At 37.3% G+C, this 17,092-nt stretch overlaps 2 protein-coding genes across 4 annotated transcripts; both read right to left on the bottom strand.

Moving 5' to 3' along the window:
• Positions 1–1,286: 1,286 nt before the first annotated feature.
• On the bottom strand, positions 1,287–7,161 carry sar1ab (secretion associated, Ras related GTPase 1Ab). Of its 3 annotated transcripts, none has more exons than XM_047350976.1 (7): positions 7,073–7,161; positions 6,080–6,150; positions 4,192–4,311; positions 4,037–4,102; positions 3,832–3,935; positions 3,601–3,732; positions 1,287–2,268 (listed from the first exon to the last, which is right to left on the bottom strand). In XM_047350976.1, exons 2-7 carry the CDS (start codon positions 6,135–6,137, stop codon positions 2,152–2,154), a joined length of 597 nt encoding a protein of 198 aa, XP_047206932.1. In that variant the 5' UTR covers positions 6,138–6,150; positions 7,073–7,161; the 3' UTR covers positions 1,287–2,151. The 3 variants fall into 3 exon arrangements, with proteins under 3 accessions (XP_047206932.1, XP_047206933.1, XP_047206934.1); XM_047350977.1 differs by lacking the exon at positions 7,073–7,161 and adding an exon at positions 6,335–6,355; XM_047350978.1 differs by lacking the exon at positions 6,080–6,150 and having other exon boundaries at positions 4,200–4,311; positions 7,073–7,107.
• A 3,055-nt stretch (positions 7,162–10,216) lies between these two features.
• On the bottom strand, positions 10,217–14,632 carry ppa1b (inorganic pyrophosphatase 1b). The gene is made up of 11 exons (XM_047351870.1): positions 14,476–14,632; positions 13,610–13,674; positions 13,204–13,257; positions 12,123–12,242; positions 11,938–12,024; positions 11,716–11,842; positions 11,502–11,629; positions 10,957–11,042; positions 10,772–10,847; positions 10,647–10,686; positions 10,217–10,553 (listed from the first exon to the last, which is right to left on the bottom strand). The coding sequence occupies exons 1-11, from the start codon at positions 14,627–14,629 to the stop codon at positions 10,522–10,524; spliced, it is 969 nt and encodes a 322-aa protein (XP_047207826.1). The 5' UTR covers positions 14,630–14,632; the 3' UTR covers positions 10,217–10,521.
• Between the last annotated feature and the right edge of the window lie 2,460 nt (positions 14,633–17,092).

The following is a 17,092-nucleotide window of genomic DNA, read 5'->3' as shown; positions in this document are numbered from 1 at the left end:
GTTTTTACCCGCTAAACTGCTGACAAAAACGTTGAGATTTTTGGAAATAGTGTTGCGCTTCAACACAGAGTTTTACAGCTGCGCTTTAAAGCCATGCTGCATTCAGGGTAACTCGTACACTAGACGATCCATGTTAAGATTACTCCAAAATAAGTAAATCCTTATTTTAAACCACGAAAGGTCACCGAAGTTTTATTTATAACTTTAAGAATAACGAGCTTTTCGAAATGAAACCTGATTTTTATGTAATAATAAAATATGATCAAAACTCAATTTAGTTTTATATTAATCACTCAAAATACTATAAAATAATTACAATCAAATTGTTTCAATAAAAAACAGTCTTAATCTAAACACATGTAATATTACATAAAGGTCTTTGCACAAAATAAGCTACTTTATAATGTTCTTAGTAGGTTTTTCTGTTTTTATGTCTGTGTGCCTTCTAAACTGTCACTGGCAAGGATCTTGAAAGTAATCAAGAGTGACAAGAAATAATGAAATGGATCGAGGAAGGTGGGTTAAATATAATAGATTCTCTGCCAAAGGATGGTTCCTAATAAATACAAATGACTACAGTCATTATCGGAAAAACACTTTGGTTTCATCTCCCAGGAAGATCCAGTGACAGAAAATTTTGGATCAAATGCAATTTTTATATTCAGAAATTGTCAATTGTCAAGTAGTTCTGCTGTACTAGTAAATAATTTTAACCATAACTTCTCTCCACACATGATTTTATTCTGGAACGATAGATGTATAGTGATGATGGGTTTGATAAAGGGATTTTGTTGTTTGTTTTACATTAATGAGGCAATTTACTAATGTATACCGTTGTTGGTAAATGATAATACTTAGTTAAAACATGCTCAGAAATTTGAAAACATTGTGAAAGCCATTTCCTTGTTAATTGTTCAGTTATCAAAATGTGTTTTAATGTATTCTGTTATTTTACTAGATCCTGCTTTAACTCAGGGGTTGAAGTTTCATTGGCAAGAAATTTAATAATAAACTGTTTTAACCACAATCAACCTCAAGAGGAGACACTTCTAATACTTGTGTTAGGTGCAGAAAAAGCTTGTCAGCTTTTTACAGAGAAGCTGTAGGTTTCCACAAATATTCATAATAAAAACATACTATTCTCTCAGTTATTGTTGTGAGAATTTTACCAAAATGTTTGATAAATTATTTTAGGTCTCAATAAAAAAAACACAGTATAAAAGCCATTTGTACATCTAAAAAAAAAAATCGATAACAATTGCTCAATAACTGAAAAAACATTGTAATAATTGCCAAAAGTATTTATTGTGCTACATTGTCACATACAATAGAATCACATCATTTTGTAACAGACTTCACTTCATATTTCGGTGTGACATTTATAACACGAGGTAAGACTATTTTTTCTAAATATAAATAAGGTACTTTACACAAAAAATATATGTATCTGTTGCACCGTTACTTTCTGCAAATGTGCATAATTGTATTCAAGTGCAGGTACTCTCATAAAATCACTGCATGTTGTGAGCAGCAACTAATCACAAAGTACTCAGGTGACCCATTATGATAACAGTGTAGCATCTTTCCTGCATTAAACTACGAGTTTCTTACATTACTTAGCAATGCTGAAGCAGTTGTCCTGCATATGTTTAACAGTCAGGCTATCATGACATCTGTAGCCACAAGCTCTTCGCTACATGCAATCAATACATAGGTCAGTATCTAAGGAGGTAGCAGTGACTGCTACTGTGTTAATATTAGCATAATTTGCATTGACCTTCATGCTTAGTTCTTTGTAACAGATTAATTATACAGTTTAACCCAAGTGGGAGATTCTTCATCCATATAATGTCAACAGTAAGTCAACACCAGCAGCCAAATATAAACCCAGCTCTGACACCGGGTCACAGCATCACATATTTTTCTACATGCTTTAAAAATAGGGTAGCAATGCAGTATAAATGATTACCTCTACCCTCACCTTCATATAGGAAAATTAATGCTTACATGTATTCCTCACTTGCTGTCAAAGTGCAAGAAATGGCATATTTGATAAAGCCTATGCTTACTGCAGATAGTTTTCTGCAAAACACGCTTTTGTGTGTACAGGCAGCAACGAAGTCCAATTAATGCTATTAAAAGATACCATAATCAGTCAATATACTGAGAGAGCCAGCGAAAACCGTCTCCATAACCTTGTCTCTTCAGCACGCTACACATGAACACCTCCATTGGCCTCAAATTCAGCTCCTTCAGTGAAACTTTACCCTGAAAATAAATAGGAAATATATATCAGTCAGAAAAGCTATGTATTCTCTGCTCAAACATCCAGCTCCATCATGCACAGACAACCAATAAGACCTATTCCATCTCTTAACCGTGCCACTTCTTGCTTATACAGTGGCTTATTCATTACACCCTTTCTACATTTTCACAAACTTCATTATATTTTACTGGGATTTTATGTGACACAAAAACAAACTAGTGCATAGTTCTGAAGTGATAGAAAAATTAAATAGGGTTTGTTTTGACTGCTGAAAATCAGAAAAGTTTGGTGTGCATTGGTACTCGGCTCCCATGAGTTTTTCCTTTGTAGAAATACATTGCCTGCAATTACAGCTGCATGGGCTTTGGGTATGTGTCTTATTAGAGAAGACTAAATTGTGGCCTATCCACTATCCAAATTTTGCCGGTTATTTGCAAAATATATTCAGCTCTGTCAGATAAGATGGAGAACATCTATGAACATCAGTTTTCAAGTCTTGCCACAGATTGTTAATTTGATTCAGGTCCGGACTTTTATTGGGCCACCCTACCATGCTTTAATCAAAATTTTCCCTTGTAGCTTTGGCTGTATATTGAAGACCGTTGTTTTGGCGGAAGGTAATCCTGTATTCCAGTCTCAAGTGTTTTGTAGCATCAAACAGCATTGCTTCCAGGATTTCTCTGCATTTAGCTCCTTTCATCTTCCCATAAACTAGTTTTCCTGTCCCTGCTGAAGAAAAGTTTCTCCAGACCACAATGCTGCCACCACCATGTTTCACTGTGGCGATAGTGTGTTGGGGATGTAAGTTGGCCAGTGCCAATATTGGCAATATTATTCCCATTTTTATGTGTCAAAAAAAATTAAACCACACACCCTTTTCCTTCCACTCCATAACTATGTAATTTTAAGCCTATCACATTAGATTCCGATAAAATACATAAAAGTTTGTGGTTGCTATGCGAATGTGAAAAAGTTCAAGGGGTATAAATACATTTCAAGGTACAACAGAACAGAGATTAAGGGGCATATTTGCAGAGCTGCCGCCTGTCACACTCACATTCATCATTAAAACATGTCCTGCTGTTGGACTTTAAATCATTGTGGTCTGTTTTCTTAGAGGATTTATACACTACTGACACAAAAACTGCAATAGTTATGCGATGGGAGCCAGTAACTTCCCATTGCATTTACATAAGTAATGTAGTCATTAGTTATTTAAGAAAAAGAAGTAAAATAATATTGAGCAGCTGTTTCATTTTTTCTAGATAGCTGCATATATGATATATAACCCGTGATAAAGTTCTGGTTTTTACATAACACTCTGTGTCCTTCACCTTTCCAGTTGTATGTCCATGCAGACCAAACATTCCTTTGAGTCCGTCCTCACTGATGGCTTCTGGACGGTCTATCTTATTCCCCAGGATAAGAACTGGGATGTTAGCGATGGTTTCATCTGTTAACAGCGCCTATCCCCAACAAGTGTCAGATGAACACATTAGTGCTCACAATCACAGAAATAGGCAGCTGTGTTGATAAAACAGGTGACATCAATGTAATGAACTCACATCCAGTTCAGCTTTAGCCTCCGCTAGACGGTCATGATCAGCACAATCCACCAAAAAGACTATCCCATTAATTGCTGGGAAGTAATTCTTCCAGATCCTTCGAGCTGTGAGGGCATTTCAGGATTTATGTGACACCCTACAAATGCATTAGTACATCTTTCTTTGGCATAAATCTGCATTTAAGCAGCATATTCTGTACTCTTACCTTGTGTATGACCTCCAAGGTCAAAAGTGGTGAATGTCATTCCAGCTATGGTCAGCTCCTCAGATGCTGCGAGCAGAAAGAGAGCACAACGTTTTGAAGAGTGATGAAACCATAAAACAAGGCGGACCGTGTAACATCAATTTCACTGCACACACTTGGGTACATTGTTGGCATGTGCTGTCCCAGCCTGTCGTCTCTGAGCATCTGCAGAAGAGTTGTTTTCCCAGCATTGTCTAGTCCGAGGAAAATCAGCTTCCCAGTCTTCTTGTACAACCCTAACGAGAAAAAGAACATTTAAAAAGCATTGAAATGAGCTGCTCCTGCTCTAAAGGTTATGAAGACTGATGATCTAACAGAGGATCGAGAGCTTTTATATATGAATGGTAATTAATAATTCATTAATTAATTAATTAAATATGTTTCTGTGAAGCTGCATTAAATCCTAGAAAAAAAAACTGTATGTTGGGTGTATTTACATAAAATTGTCAAAAATACTAAGGTAAAATAAAAATTTAAATACATATTTTTTAAAATTGAAAACAAATACACTTACAACAAATAGTCTGTTTACAGCATCGGTCAGATGCAGTGACGGCTGGTGGGAGTCGCACTAGAGGCCGTGGATTGCAACACAACATAAATCTGTCCAGGGTCACTTGCCTGCAGCTGGATTTTCAAGTCTGGTCGGTCCGGTCCAAATTCCTTTATCTGCTTTTTTTCCCTCTAGGGCGCAGAGAGCTGTGCCCTAGAGGGAATCTTTAAGTTACCAATTAGAGACCAGCATGAAGTCACATGGAAGCCAATAATTTAGGAACATAGACACACTCATTTGGTCAGCAACCCTGTGTTGCTCTAGCATATTTCTGGATGGATATTTAACCAATTTTCTTATCAGAAATTGTAGAGCTAAATTAAATTGCTTGGTTTCCCGGCATGGAGCCCACTTTCAAGCCTTTTCTATAAAATTTCAATCAAATTAAGGTCGTGGCTTTGGTGGGGGCCATTAAGAAAGCCTTCCAAGACCTTTTTTGATATATGTTTGGAATCACCGAGACACCTTTGAAACGGTCTAGATTAGAGGAAATCCACAATAAGTTCAAATTTGTGCACCCAGTCCTTGTTTTTAAAAGTCATTTAAGTTATTTGTAGTATAAGCATACCTTACAAAAGCATGGCAAATGCGTTGTTAAAAGGTCGGAATTATTCTGACCTTCATGCAGATGATGAGTCTATGTAAACCTCTGACTGGCAGTGTAAATCTTAACCACAGAGTCAGTAGCACCATGCAGCCAACAGGACTACCATGCAAAGAAATACAAAAGCCAGGGCAACTAGGAAAACACATCCTGAGAAGCAACGATTAGGACTGCTTTTATGAAATAAAATTTAAAGAGGTGCTTTTAAACACCAATAAATCGAAGAAATTAAAAGCATACAAGAAATAGAGCTGCAGAATACATTAAATCAGCACCCTCATTGTATTGTCAGTATCTGATATTGCAGTCACAAAGGATTGATTAGATAATATCTGGATTGCCCCGCATTAAAACTCATCTCACCAATCATATATTTGATAACTTTGATGGGATTTCAGTGTTCTTTATGTTCACAATTATTAATGCCTTAGATCACAAAGTTGCAGGACAACAATGAGGATATTGTGGTGATGCAAAAGAAAAAGTACAGTGAGGAAAAATAATTAATATATCCATTGCAATGCTCAGAACTTATATTGCAATACCAAGGATTATATTATTGTGCTGCCCTAGAGAGAACCAAACAAACCTACAAAGAACATAAAGCCAAATATCACGGAGTTGGTAATACAAGCACAAATCCGAGACGAAACAAAGAAATAAAAGATAAACCCAATAAGGGAATGTTACAGCAGAAGCCGTAAGGTCTGTCCACTTTGAGCTTTGGACTCTAAAAAGCTGGACTTTAGACTAAATGTGGTCAACACAGTACTTCTTGGCTCCATGCATATTAAATCGACACTTTGTTGTAGGGAAACAGATACAGAATTCCTGTATTATACTATACCTAATAACTGCAGGACACTACTGAAGCTCTTGTAGATCCAGTCAAATATAAAAGACATCTCTGTTGACAATCTAAAATAAACATACCTGAAGTTACACATCATGGAATGAAAGATGAAAACACATGATTGTTCTTTCACTAAAGTAGAAGAGTTGACTTTCTGGTATTTTGAATTTGATTTAAGAATACGAGACAGTAATGTAATATATTGCAAAAGGACCTTGTTCTGTTATGGAGGCCAAAACTGAGACTCACTGGTAATCGTTATTTCTGGCCCAGGATTACTCCACTGGTATGCATAAGCTCTGAGTAATCACATTCAAAGTTTTGAAACGTGAATGAAAAACAGCCAAGTGCTTGTTCTGAGAGTCGTCTCGTTCTTTCTCTCTGCTGCACTGATCTTTCTCCGACTATTTTTATGACAAGTTGGGAGAAGGACATCTGATCTGGACAGTGTCCCTGGCCTCTGCCTCATGGGCACACCAGCACCTGTCACTCTGGCAACTCAATGTTCTTGTTGAATAGAGACGCTTTTAGTGAGTGGAGGCTTCCAGAGATAACCCAGCTGTTGATTATTGAACCTGGGTCACCGGTAAACAATACACCACATAGTTTAAACATATTTATGTGCATCCTCCATAGATTAACACAGAAACATAATTCTTGCCCAATGCCTGAAAGGGTTGCTGTGTCTTTAAAAGTTGTCAATACTTTTTATTAAAATAAACTCCAGAAATATGAGTAAAACAAGAAATCACTATAAGACACTACTCCCAAACTTAAGTTCCTAATAGGTATGTGTCCTGTTAATTTCTCAATTACTACCATCTTTCGGCTTGTAATGTCAGGAAATAATATAACTGGAAAACACGAGTGATCCTAAATAGCCAAAATGAGTCGATTATTTTCTGTCAGGAAAAACAATTCGAAAGAAAACGCTTAACAGAAAATGTGGAAACTAAAGTAAACTCTTCCATTCTTATTTAGCCATACCTTGGTCTGCCTTGTGAAACCCCGTCGTCTGATAGAATTGGTCCAGAAAATGCGCCTCCCCGTCAGGGTCGTTGCGCTTCTACACGGTGTTTTATGGCCACCGGCGATAACCTCATGCTGCATTCAAATACATCTCGTACACTAATAAAATAAAATAATTTAATTTAATTCTGTGATCGTTCACTATCATCACTGCTCACACGTTCTGAACTACATCCTCGACCATTTTAAAGTTTGTTCAGTGTCATTTTACCTTTTTTTTTTCAACGTGCAATCAAAAAAGAAGAGAAACAAAATAAAACAATACAAACGTGTAATAAACAAACACAAACCCAAAGTGACAGAAAAATGAAGGCTGAAGCAGTGCTTATTTCACCAATATTTTCCCCATAATCGCTTTTAACCAGATCTTATACACTCGGTATTTATAAAACAATTAAATCAAAAGTGTTATTTGCACAGTTACAATGTGACAAAGTGATTCAAATACAGGTGCATCTCCACAAATTAGAATATTATTGAAATTGTTCTCACTGTTGTAAGAATGAAAGATTGTTAGCTCCTACAATGGACTATATCTCTTTAAAAATAATTTAAATTTCTGCACCAGCTGGTTAATGTTATCATGTCAATATGAATTGAAATCCCAGAGGAAAGTTTCTGACACCTTGCTACATGCCTGCCACAAAGAATTAAGGCAGTCCTGACAACAAAAATGGGATCCAAAACAGTACTAGTCGCTGGTGAAAGTATTATTTAATTCTGAGGCTTTATTCGGTTACTTTTTTTTACATTTGAGGGCCTTGCCACTGACAACTCAGAAGAAACACACACAAAAACACTTAGTGATGAATGAACAATTTAACCGACACTAATGACTGCCTATTGTGGAAAAGCCATCCTTGATTTTAGATTTTGCTTCCAAATAAGCTTGAAATCAGGTTTATGTTAAATAATACACTGCTCAAACAAATAAAGGGAACACTCAAATAACGCATCCTAGATCTGAATGATTGAAATATTCTCATTGAATACTTTGTTCTGGACACAGATGAATGTGCTGACCACAAAATCACACAAAAATCATCAATGGAAATCAAATGTATTAACTAAGGGAGGCCTGGATATGGAGTCACACACAAAATTAAAGTGGAAAAACACACTACAGGCTGATCCAACTATGATGTAATGTCCTTAAAACAAGTCCAAATGAGGCTCAGTATTGTGTGTGGCCTCCATGTGCCTGTATGACCTCTCTACAACACCTGGGCATGCTCCTGATGAGACTGATGGTCTCCTGAGGGATCTCGTCCCAGACCTGGACTAAAGCATCCGCCAACTCCTGGACAGTTTATGGTGCAACGTGACGTTGGTGGATGGAGCGAGACATGATGTCCCAGATGTGCTCAATCGGATCAATTTGTGGACGTCGGGCCCTCATACCATCCTCATGGAGTCGATTTCTAACCGTTTGTGCAGACACATGCACATTTGTGGCCTGCTGGAGGTCATTTTGCAGGGCTCTGGCAGTGCTCCTCCTGTTCCTCCTTGCACAAAGGCGGAGGTAGCGGTCCTGCTGCTGGGTTGTTGTCCTCCTACGGCCTCCTCCACGTCTACTGGTGTACTGGCCTGTCTCCTGGTAGCGCCTCCAGACTCTGGACACTACGCTGACAGACACAGCAAACCTTCTTGCCACAGCTCCCATTAATGTGCCATCCTGGATGAGCTGCACTACCTGAGCCACTTGTGTGGGTTGTAGAGTCCGTCTCATGCTACCACGAGTGTGAAAGCACCACAAACATTCAAAAGTGACCAAAACATCAGCCAGAAAGCATAGGTACTGAGAAGTGGTTTGTGGTCCCCACCTGCAGAACCACTCCTTTATTGAGTGTGTTTTGCTAATCACCAAAGATTTCCCTGTTGTCTTTTCCATTTGTACAACAGGATGTGAAATTGATTGTCAATCAGTGTTGCTTCCTAAGTGGACAGTTTGATTTCACAGAAGTTTGATTTACTTGGAGTTATATTGTGTTGTTTAAGTGTTCCCTTTATTTTTTTGAGCAGTGTATATTACCGAGCTTTTTTTTTTTTTTCACATTGGAGCATTTTAGATTTGATTTGTTAAAACCAAAGCACGTATTGAAAAAGACTTAATTCACATTTGATAAAACAAAGTTATTTTGTACTTTTTCTTTTATTTCAGTACAGATAAGCTAGTGTTGACCTCAATGCACCATAGCCTTACCAACATGACTATAAAAATGCATGTAGTGGCATACTGGTGGGTAACTAGATCTTGATTACGGACATTTTCCACCATTTTCAGTGTTTAACGCTCCTAATATTACCGTTTTTGTCGATATTTTTATACGATGTAACTATTTGGCTTTTTTATAACATCAGTGTCTATTTATACCCTGTTATGGACATTTAAATATATTGAAACATTGTGTCCTGTCCAAGCTGTAACTTTTCACAATCCCCAAGACTTACAGTGTGACAAAAGTGCTAGGGACCTCACCTCTAATCTTTTATAGTATTAACAATATAGCCCGGGATCTGAAACCTGGGGCTCTGGAGTGGCTCTTTGGACCTTCCACGGGGCTCTTAATAGCATTGGTTAAAATGACAAAAAAGCAACTATTGCTTTTAAATATTGATATAACAAATGCAGCTTTTTTCATGGACTAATCACATTGACTTTATAAAAAAAATAACTGGTGGTGCCTTAATAATGACAACAAATTTCTTATAGTAGTAATTCATCAAACACTAAGTTGCCTTTTTTCAAAATATCATGTAACATTTGAGGCTCTAGTTTTATTTAGCTGGACTAAGGTTGAAGACCCCTGACACAGCCAAATAAAATTACTTTCTAGAAAACCTTATATAGCTAATTAAAGCTTACCTTTTTAATGCATTCCATTTACTTCTAAAGTCATCAGTCTTAACTTACAACATTGATTTATATGTCTACTTATCATCTAATAACCCCATTTTTTGGTGTAAACCTTTTAATATCTGTCAACACAATGTTACACACACATAAAACACAAACTTACCCACACAAAAAAAATAAATATGAGACAAGCAAATCTCTACTTTTTCCACCTCATGGCTAATCATTAAACGTACAGTCAGATAATAATTTAGGCAGAGCTTTATTAAAGCAGATCAGTGTCATACAGCACACACATTTCTATGAGGCACATTTCCAGTACTGACAGCACAACTCTACAGAGATTTTTGTTTAAATAAGGGAAAACGCTGTTGGTCATGAGTACATTTGGATTTTTGTCAGTATCTAATCACTACCACTCCACCTACAGGTCGACAGAGGACCTAAACGCAACTACCTGGCAATCCCACTAGTGTCGAATTTAAGTTAATCTTCAAGTACATCTGTCACAGATCGGTTTGTTTGTTCTTGCAACCACTCAGCTCCTGGATCACTTCTTCTCATAGTAGAACCATTTATCAACTGTAAATGTAAAATAAAAACAAAAATATATCAGTGATATTCAGCAGATATTAAAAACAATCTTTCAATTTGAGACGGGACGTAAACGTCTACCTGATGATGGGATAGGCTCTTCTTTTCCACAAGGACACGTCTAAAATCAGAGTGAAATGGTAAATTATGAGTCTCGGTGTTGAAACGTCTGCTATGTTGCAAAAAGGGGGTGAGGAAAATCTTACCTCACCAACAGCAACTTTGGCCTCATCTGCTGAGCAGCAGTACGGGCTGTCGCCAACTGACACACATGTGTTTTTGCTGTTTGTAAGACAGTGTTATCGTTTTAATGAATGAATCTACTTTTTTATATCTAGAAAAGCAACATATTGAGCCGAAATCAATGCAGCAACTGGACTGCAGTGTTTACCAGTTGAGTTCACCAGCTTTCGTCTGTTGGCAAATGAGGGCTTTCCAGAAGTTGTGAGTGCTCTTGATCACTTCAGTGGCAAAGTCCTAAAACAGAAATGAGTGGGAGCTAAGAATTCAGACAAACTTCAGGTTCACCAAACACTTTTCTACCATACTTCCATACTTTTCCAGAACCAAATTTTAAAGTTTCCAGCATTTTTTAAGTTTATAATAAATGTTACTGTACTTTCACAGTGGTCAGAAATTAAATTTGGAACCTTGCTAGCTTTTATTAGGCAGTAGGACCGTCTGGAAATATGAATATTTTTCAACACTCTTAATTCCTTTTTCAATCCTTATCCAGACCAGAAAAATCCTTGGATTCCTAATTGTTTCAGACTATGTACGAACTCCTGAACTTTGCTAAAACTTTATATTGAAGCAGCACATGAAAACAAGTAAAAGGAAATTATAAACTCTGATTAAGGACTTCTATTTAATCAGAATCCTTTCTTAACAGCTGAAATAAAGACAAGATTAATGATGTGTCTTAGGAAGAGCAACCTTGTCTTTGAACTCCTCGTTGAAAGCAAAGCGGTTCTCTGGTTTTCCATCTGGCACTTTGTACCTCCTGAACCAGTCCACCGTGGCCTTCAGATAACCAGGTTTCAGGCGCTGGACATCGCTGATGTCTGAACATGGACAGGAACATTGTAAACTACCATGATTTGACTGATTCAGGAGTGCAGTTGCATTAAAAAAAAAAGAGGAAACTCACTGTTGAACTCATTGGCTTCAGGGTCCTCTACGTTGATTGCAATGACTTTCCAGTCAGTTTCTCCCTCATCAATCATGGCCAAGATACCGAGCACCTTCACCTTGACGACCTCTCCACGGATGCACACCTTCATGAGGACATTTCAGGTTTTCACTCATTTATAAAGTGTCCCAGGAATGTGTATAAACAATAAAAAACAAAAGAGAGAAACGAAACATGTACCCTGCTGCCAATTTCACAGACGTCAATGGGATCGTTGTCACCACAGCAGTTAGTGTCTTTATCTTTATGGGCTGGATCCTCCCATGTCTTAAACGGCATGAAAGAAATTAGTACCACTTATTGTTGATTAATACATAATGATAACATCCAATGCACACAACAGGTGTTTTACAGAGCATACTGACCTGAGGGATTGCTCCATAGTTCCATATGTAGCCCTTGTGAGGAAAAACATTAGCCACATAGCGCAACTTCCCTTTCTTCACATCCTGCTTTATTGGATTTAAGACATCTTTTGTAGCAATCTGAAAAACAGAAATACAAAAGTTTTAGTATTAAAGATGTGATTATTCATTGAAAAATATTTAATTCATGTTAAATAAAATGGAAAACTAAGTAGACATGACATAGCAGCAGTTAGCAATAATAATCGTAAATGTTTCCGACTGGCAGAAACAGCTTTCAGTTATCAGGCGCCTTTTCTGCTGAACCAGTTCTCAGCTTTTGTTGGCTTGGCAGGCTCCCTGTCTACTTTTAAAGGAAAAGCACACAGGCGGTGCACCAAAAAAATGCACCCTTAATTATTTCCAACTAAACAACCCACACCAGAGGCATTCGCAAGAACTCCAAATCCTTGTGGAGTTCTTGCCCTATCTTATTGTTTCGATAGAAGGTACACTTGTACCACAGATCCTGTGTTTAGCTGTGTCTCTTTCCTCTGGGTCAGACTATGTGATTGGATAATACAGATCTGAATTTGTGAACTGGACCCGGTTGTCTCATTAGGAGCATTGAGATTCCATTTCTTGTGACTTGGTGCTATATACTGTAAATAAACTGATTTGAAACGTTGAGGAGTAAAAAGTACAAGCTTTGTCGTACAAGAACAAAGCAGAAGAAAATTTAAAGATATTATTACCTTACATCTGTCCAATATCTTCATAAATGCCCTTAGTTACTTTCTGCAAATTAGGCTTTGGGTTGTGTTAAAGCTTTGCTGATAAGGTGCTGATAGGAGTGTTACATCTCACCCCATGAGCTCACTAAACTCTTACAGATGATTATTCTTGTGCACTTTAACCCCAGGACATTAACCACATTTTTTTATAACAATAAAAGTTTTCTTTATGTAAACTTTAGTGTCTGTTCTGTATTTAAGCTCATGAAACGGGGTCCTAACCATGAAAATACACCCGAGTATACGGTGACACAGAAGAACCTACACCTGCTAAACTTATAAACAATTTTAAAAAGATGCTCTCTCACCTCCATCTTTGCGTTTGTCCATCTGGGTACTTCAACAACCATGTGGAAGATGTTCTAAAAGAGAAACAAAACTTCAATTTCATTTGTACCATATGCAGACACGTTTAAAACACCAGAGCTGAATTAACCGTTTTGAAAAATTAGATTTGTTCAACTGCAGCCCAGAGAGATATTGACATACCCCTTAGAAAGCAAAGAGTAAAAGGTGCAGCTTTTTAAACAGACTGTGACCTTGATATTGTGCAGAGTATTATCTGAAGCAGTCGTGTGCTGTGATAGAGGAGCCACAGAACTGCATTTTCTGCAACAACGCTGGATAGAATTTAACCACTGGTTGGATTTAAAGTGTGCATAAAAGTGTAAATATACACATGTATTTGTGCAAAGGTTCAAATGGCTTCCTCACCTGGCTTTCATCAGCATATATTGGTATGTCATGGAATGGGGAGATGTACTTTCCTTCTCCATTTTCTGTGAAGTGGTTAGATTAAACATTAAATGAGCACTGCAAGCACCTGACCCATTTTATGCCATCATTCAAGTGTTCAACACAATAAGGAAATTTAACATAGTGTTCAAAACTTTTACTTTCATTTCATTCACCTCAGATTATGTTTGAATTACCTACTAGGAACCAACTGCGTACTAAACAATGTATTATACTTTACTAATATTAGGCTCTGTCTTATTACTGAAATAGCTGGAGTCAGCCTTTATTCGAGTATTCTTATTAACACCATTGCAATGACTTTTAAACATATCTTGTACCTGAACTCATTTAGGTTTGAGCAAAATAAACAATAAAACTGGTACATAAACATAAGCTACAAAGCACTGTTTGTCCCAAAGATTATATTTATGAATGCCTTTATTATGAACAGAGGACGTGGCCACACCCCTTTAGGTTTCTGTGTGACGTGTTAAAATACCTTGAATGATTTCCAGAAATACCAAACATCCTTCAATCTATGAAGTTCCTTTTCCAGAACAATGACTGAGAACTATCTATACAACATAAAGAAAAAGAATTAAAATCTTATTTTTAACTTTGTAAAAACAAGATCCGATAAGTGAAAGTTAAACGAACCAAACTTAACACATTACAGGGAAAAAGTAAGATTCCCATATTTCCACCGTTTCTAAACTAAAACCACTGAGATTAAACGAATTACTACCACGTGGGAGACTGCTGCTGGCCTATGATATCAACAGAGAGACGTCAAAGTGGCAAAGAAAGATAAACATTTGCTGTTTTACTCCTTGTTTACTTACTGAAGAACAGGCGGTAGCTCGGGGAGTTCGGGTTGCCCCTCTCTTCGACGGTGAAGCTCATGTTTAAGTGCGGGTTTCTGGTTTTGGCTGCTCCGGGGTTGACGATGGCGGCGGAAGACCACAGCAGCGACAGGTCGGTAGCAACTGGGGCCATCGCGCATGCGCCCTCAGCGATTCGTTAATGCGGCCTTCACGAGCTGTCGGAAAAGTCTGTGACAAGAATGATAATGATAACTCTTTACTTCGAATATATTTGAATAATTATGATCAAATAAACCCAACACAGCTAAAGAAATAATAATAGTAAGAAAAATCAATAAATAACCTAATATGATTAAAAATAGGAAGAACTATAAATTAATTTAATCCCATCCCGTCTGTTCAACCTGTTATGAACAGCCATCACTTTCCTTTTTGGTTATTTCCTCTTACAAATCCTTTATAATTTACTACATTGGTTTGCAGTATCAATGACAATGCAAGAAATACTGCTTTACAGACACAAACCAATGCACAAATAAGTAACACATCTATCCATATACGTTAATGTCAGTTAAAATGGCTTACAAAGAATTTTAAAATGGGTAAGCTGGCTAAAAATTAACAAGGAAAAAAAAATGGTCAGTATAGCAAACAACCTGTGTAGGGAAAACATACAATATAGACCTATGTCATATAGACTTAAAATACGATTCCCAACCCTTAAATTCTAAAAATGAGAATGAATCTGTTTGGAAAGTTACAAACTGTCATTAAACGTATTGCATTATTGAGTAGTACTTGTCAATATATTATCGAGTAAAGAAATATGTTGAAATATTCTTGAATATAACAGTATAATTTGTTTTTTCTCCCTAAGAGGTTGTGCTATTTAGTGTAACAAAAAGTCCAGTAAAAAAGAATCAGGATGTGTCAGATGAGAAGATAAGTCATACTGGTGTAATGCACACTTTTAGCTTTCCTTCAAAACCATAAGATTGCTCATAGCCCAGTAATCTACTTCTTTATTGACCAAATCTACTGGGAACATTTGTAATGTCAGTCAGTCAGTCATTTTCTACTGCTTATTCCATAGTGGGTCGCGGGGGAGCTGGTGCCTATCTCCAGCAGTCTATGGGCGAGAGGCAGGTTACACCCTGGACAGGTCGCCAGTCCATCGCAGGGCAACACACAAACAACCATGCACACACTCATTCATACACCTAAGGGCAATTTAGAGAGACCAATTAACCTAACAGGCATGTCTTTGGACTGTGGGAGGAAGCTGGAGTACCCGGTGAGAACCCACACATGCACAGGGAGAACATGCAAACTCCATGCAGAAAGACCCCTGGTTGGGAATTGAACCCAGGATCTTCTTGCTGCAAGGCAACAGTGCTACCAACTGCACCACCATGCAGCCCATGTAATGTAAGTCAGAAAATGAATCTGAGTTAGACTTGTGTCCTATTAAAAATATTTGTATGATCCCCAATTGTGAGATTTTGGTTTTGATTTTAAAAATGTCTTTAAAAACAGAAGCAGGACTTTGTATGATTTAACAGAGGGGAAGATGTGTCATGTTGGTGTAATGGACACTTTTAGATTCCTTATGTAATATAGGATTGCTCATAGACCAGTTATTCACTAAGTTTACTGGGAATATTTGTCTTTTTAAGTAGAGAATTAATATCTGACTTTAGACCAAGGGTTCTTAAACTGTGGTACGTGTACCACTGGTGGTACCCAATCTCCCTTTAGTGGTACTCAGATTTCAGCTATTTACAAGTGAGATGCTAATTTTGCCATAAGTGGAACTACATGTGTGCAATATTGACAATTTTTAAGAAGCCATGGGTGTAGAGAAGAGCTGAGATGGTAAAGGGTGATTAAAAGGAACACCTTTTAAGCAGAGTATAACATCAAGTCAATTAAACGTCTGGAATATTAGTCTGGTCAGTAAATTAGGGGCTTGCTAATCAGTGTCAGATGTTTTGGTGTTAATGAAATAAACAGCAGGTGAACAAAAGGGGCAAAAATGAAACGATGAAAACAAAGGTTGCACAGGCAGTGCAACTCCACCAGGATGGTACATACGGCTCGCTCTTAGTTCATGTGACAGACATAAAAGAGTCTGAAGAAGCTACAGTGAACGTTATGGTTCCTGCAACATTGTACAGCACCTCAGATTGTCTAGGAGCTCAGTGATGCCCTGGTCAGGATCAGGGAGGAGATAATGATAGAGAGAATGTTTTTGAGAATTTGTCATTACTTTCTTTAAAATGAGAAGATTACAGACATAGACATAGTATTTGGTAGATTTGCCCTCAAATTGTGTGATTTGAGTGAAACGTTTTGGGTATCCTTCCACAAGCTTCTTACAATAGCTTGGATGATCACTGGCTCAGAGCTGGTATAATTATATTCTTAATATTCTAATAATCAGATACAACTGATGATTATATAAGCCATGAGCATCCAAATCAAAATAAAAGAAGTAAACACGTTTGTGTAATCTAAATCTGAATGGTACTAGTTTGACTTTTTAAGCTGAAAGTTTTTCATATATCCTAATTCAATGAGTTACACCTGCAGTATTTTTTTGTTACGACATGTTGTAAAGAACAGTATTCAATCA

Source organism: Girardinichthys multiradiatus, chromosome 22 (assembly GCF_021462225.1).
Source record: "Girardinichthys multiradiatus isolate DD_20200921_A chromosome 22, DD_fGirMul_XY1, whole genome shotgun sequence".
NCBI classification, from domain to species: Eukaryota; Metazoa; Chordata; class Actinopteri; order Cyprinodontiformes; family Goodeidae; genus Girardinichthys; species Girardinichthys multiradiatus.
This window is presented reverse-complemented; position numbering and strand designations above follow the sequence as displayed.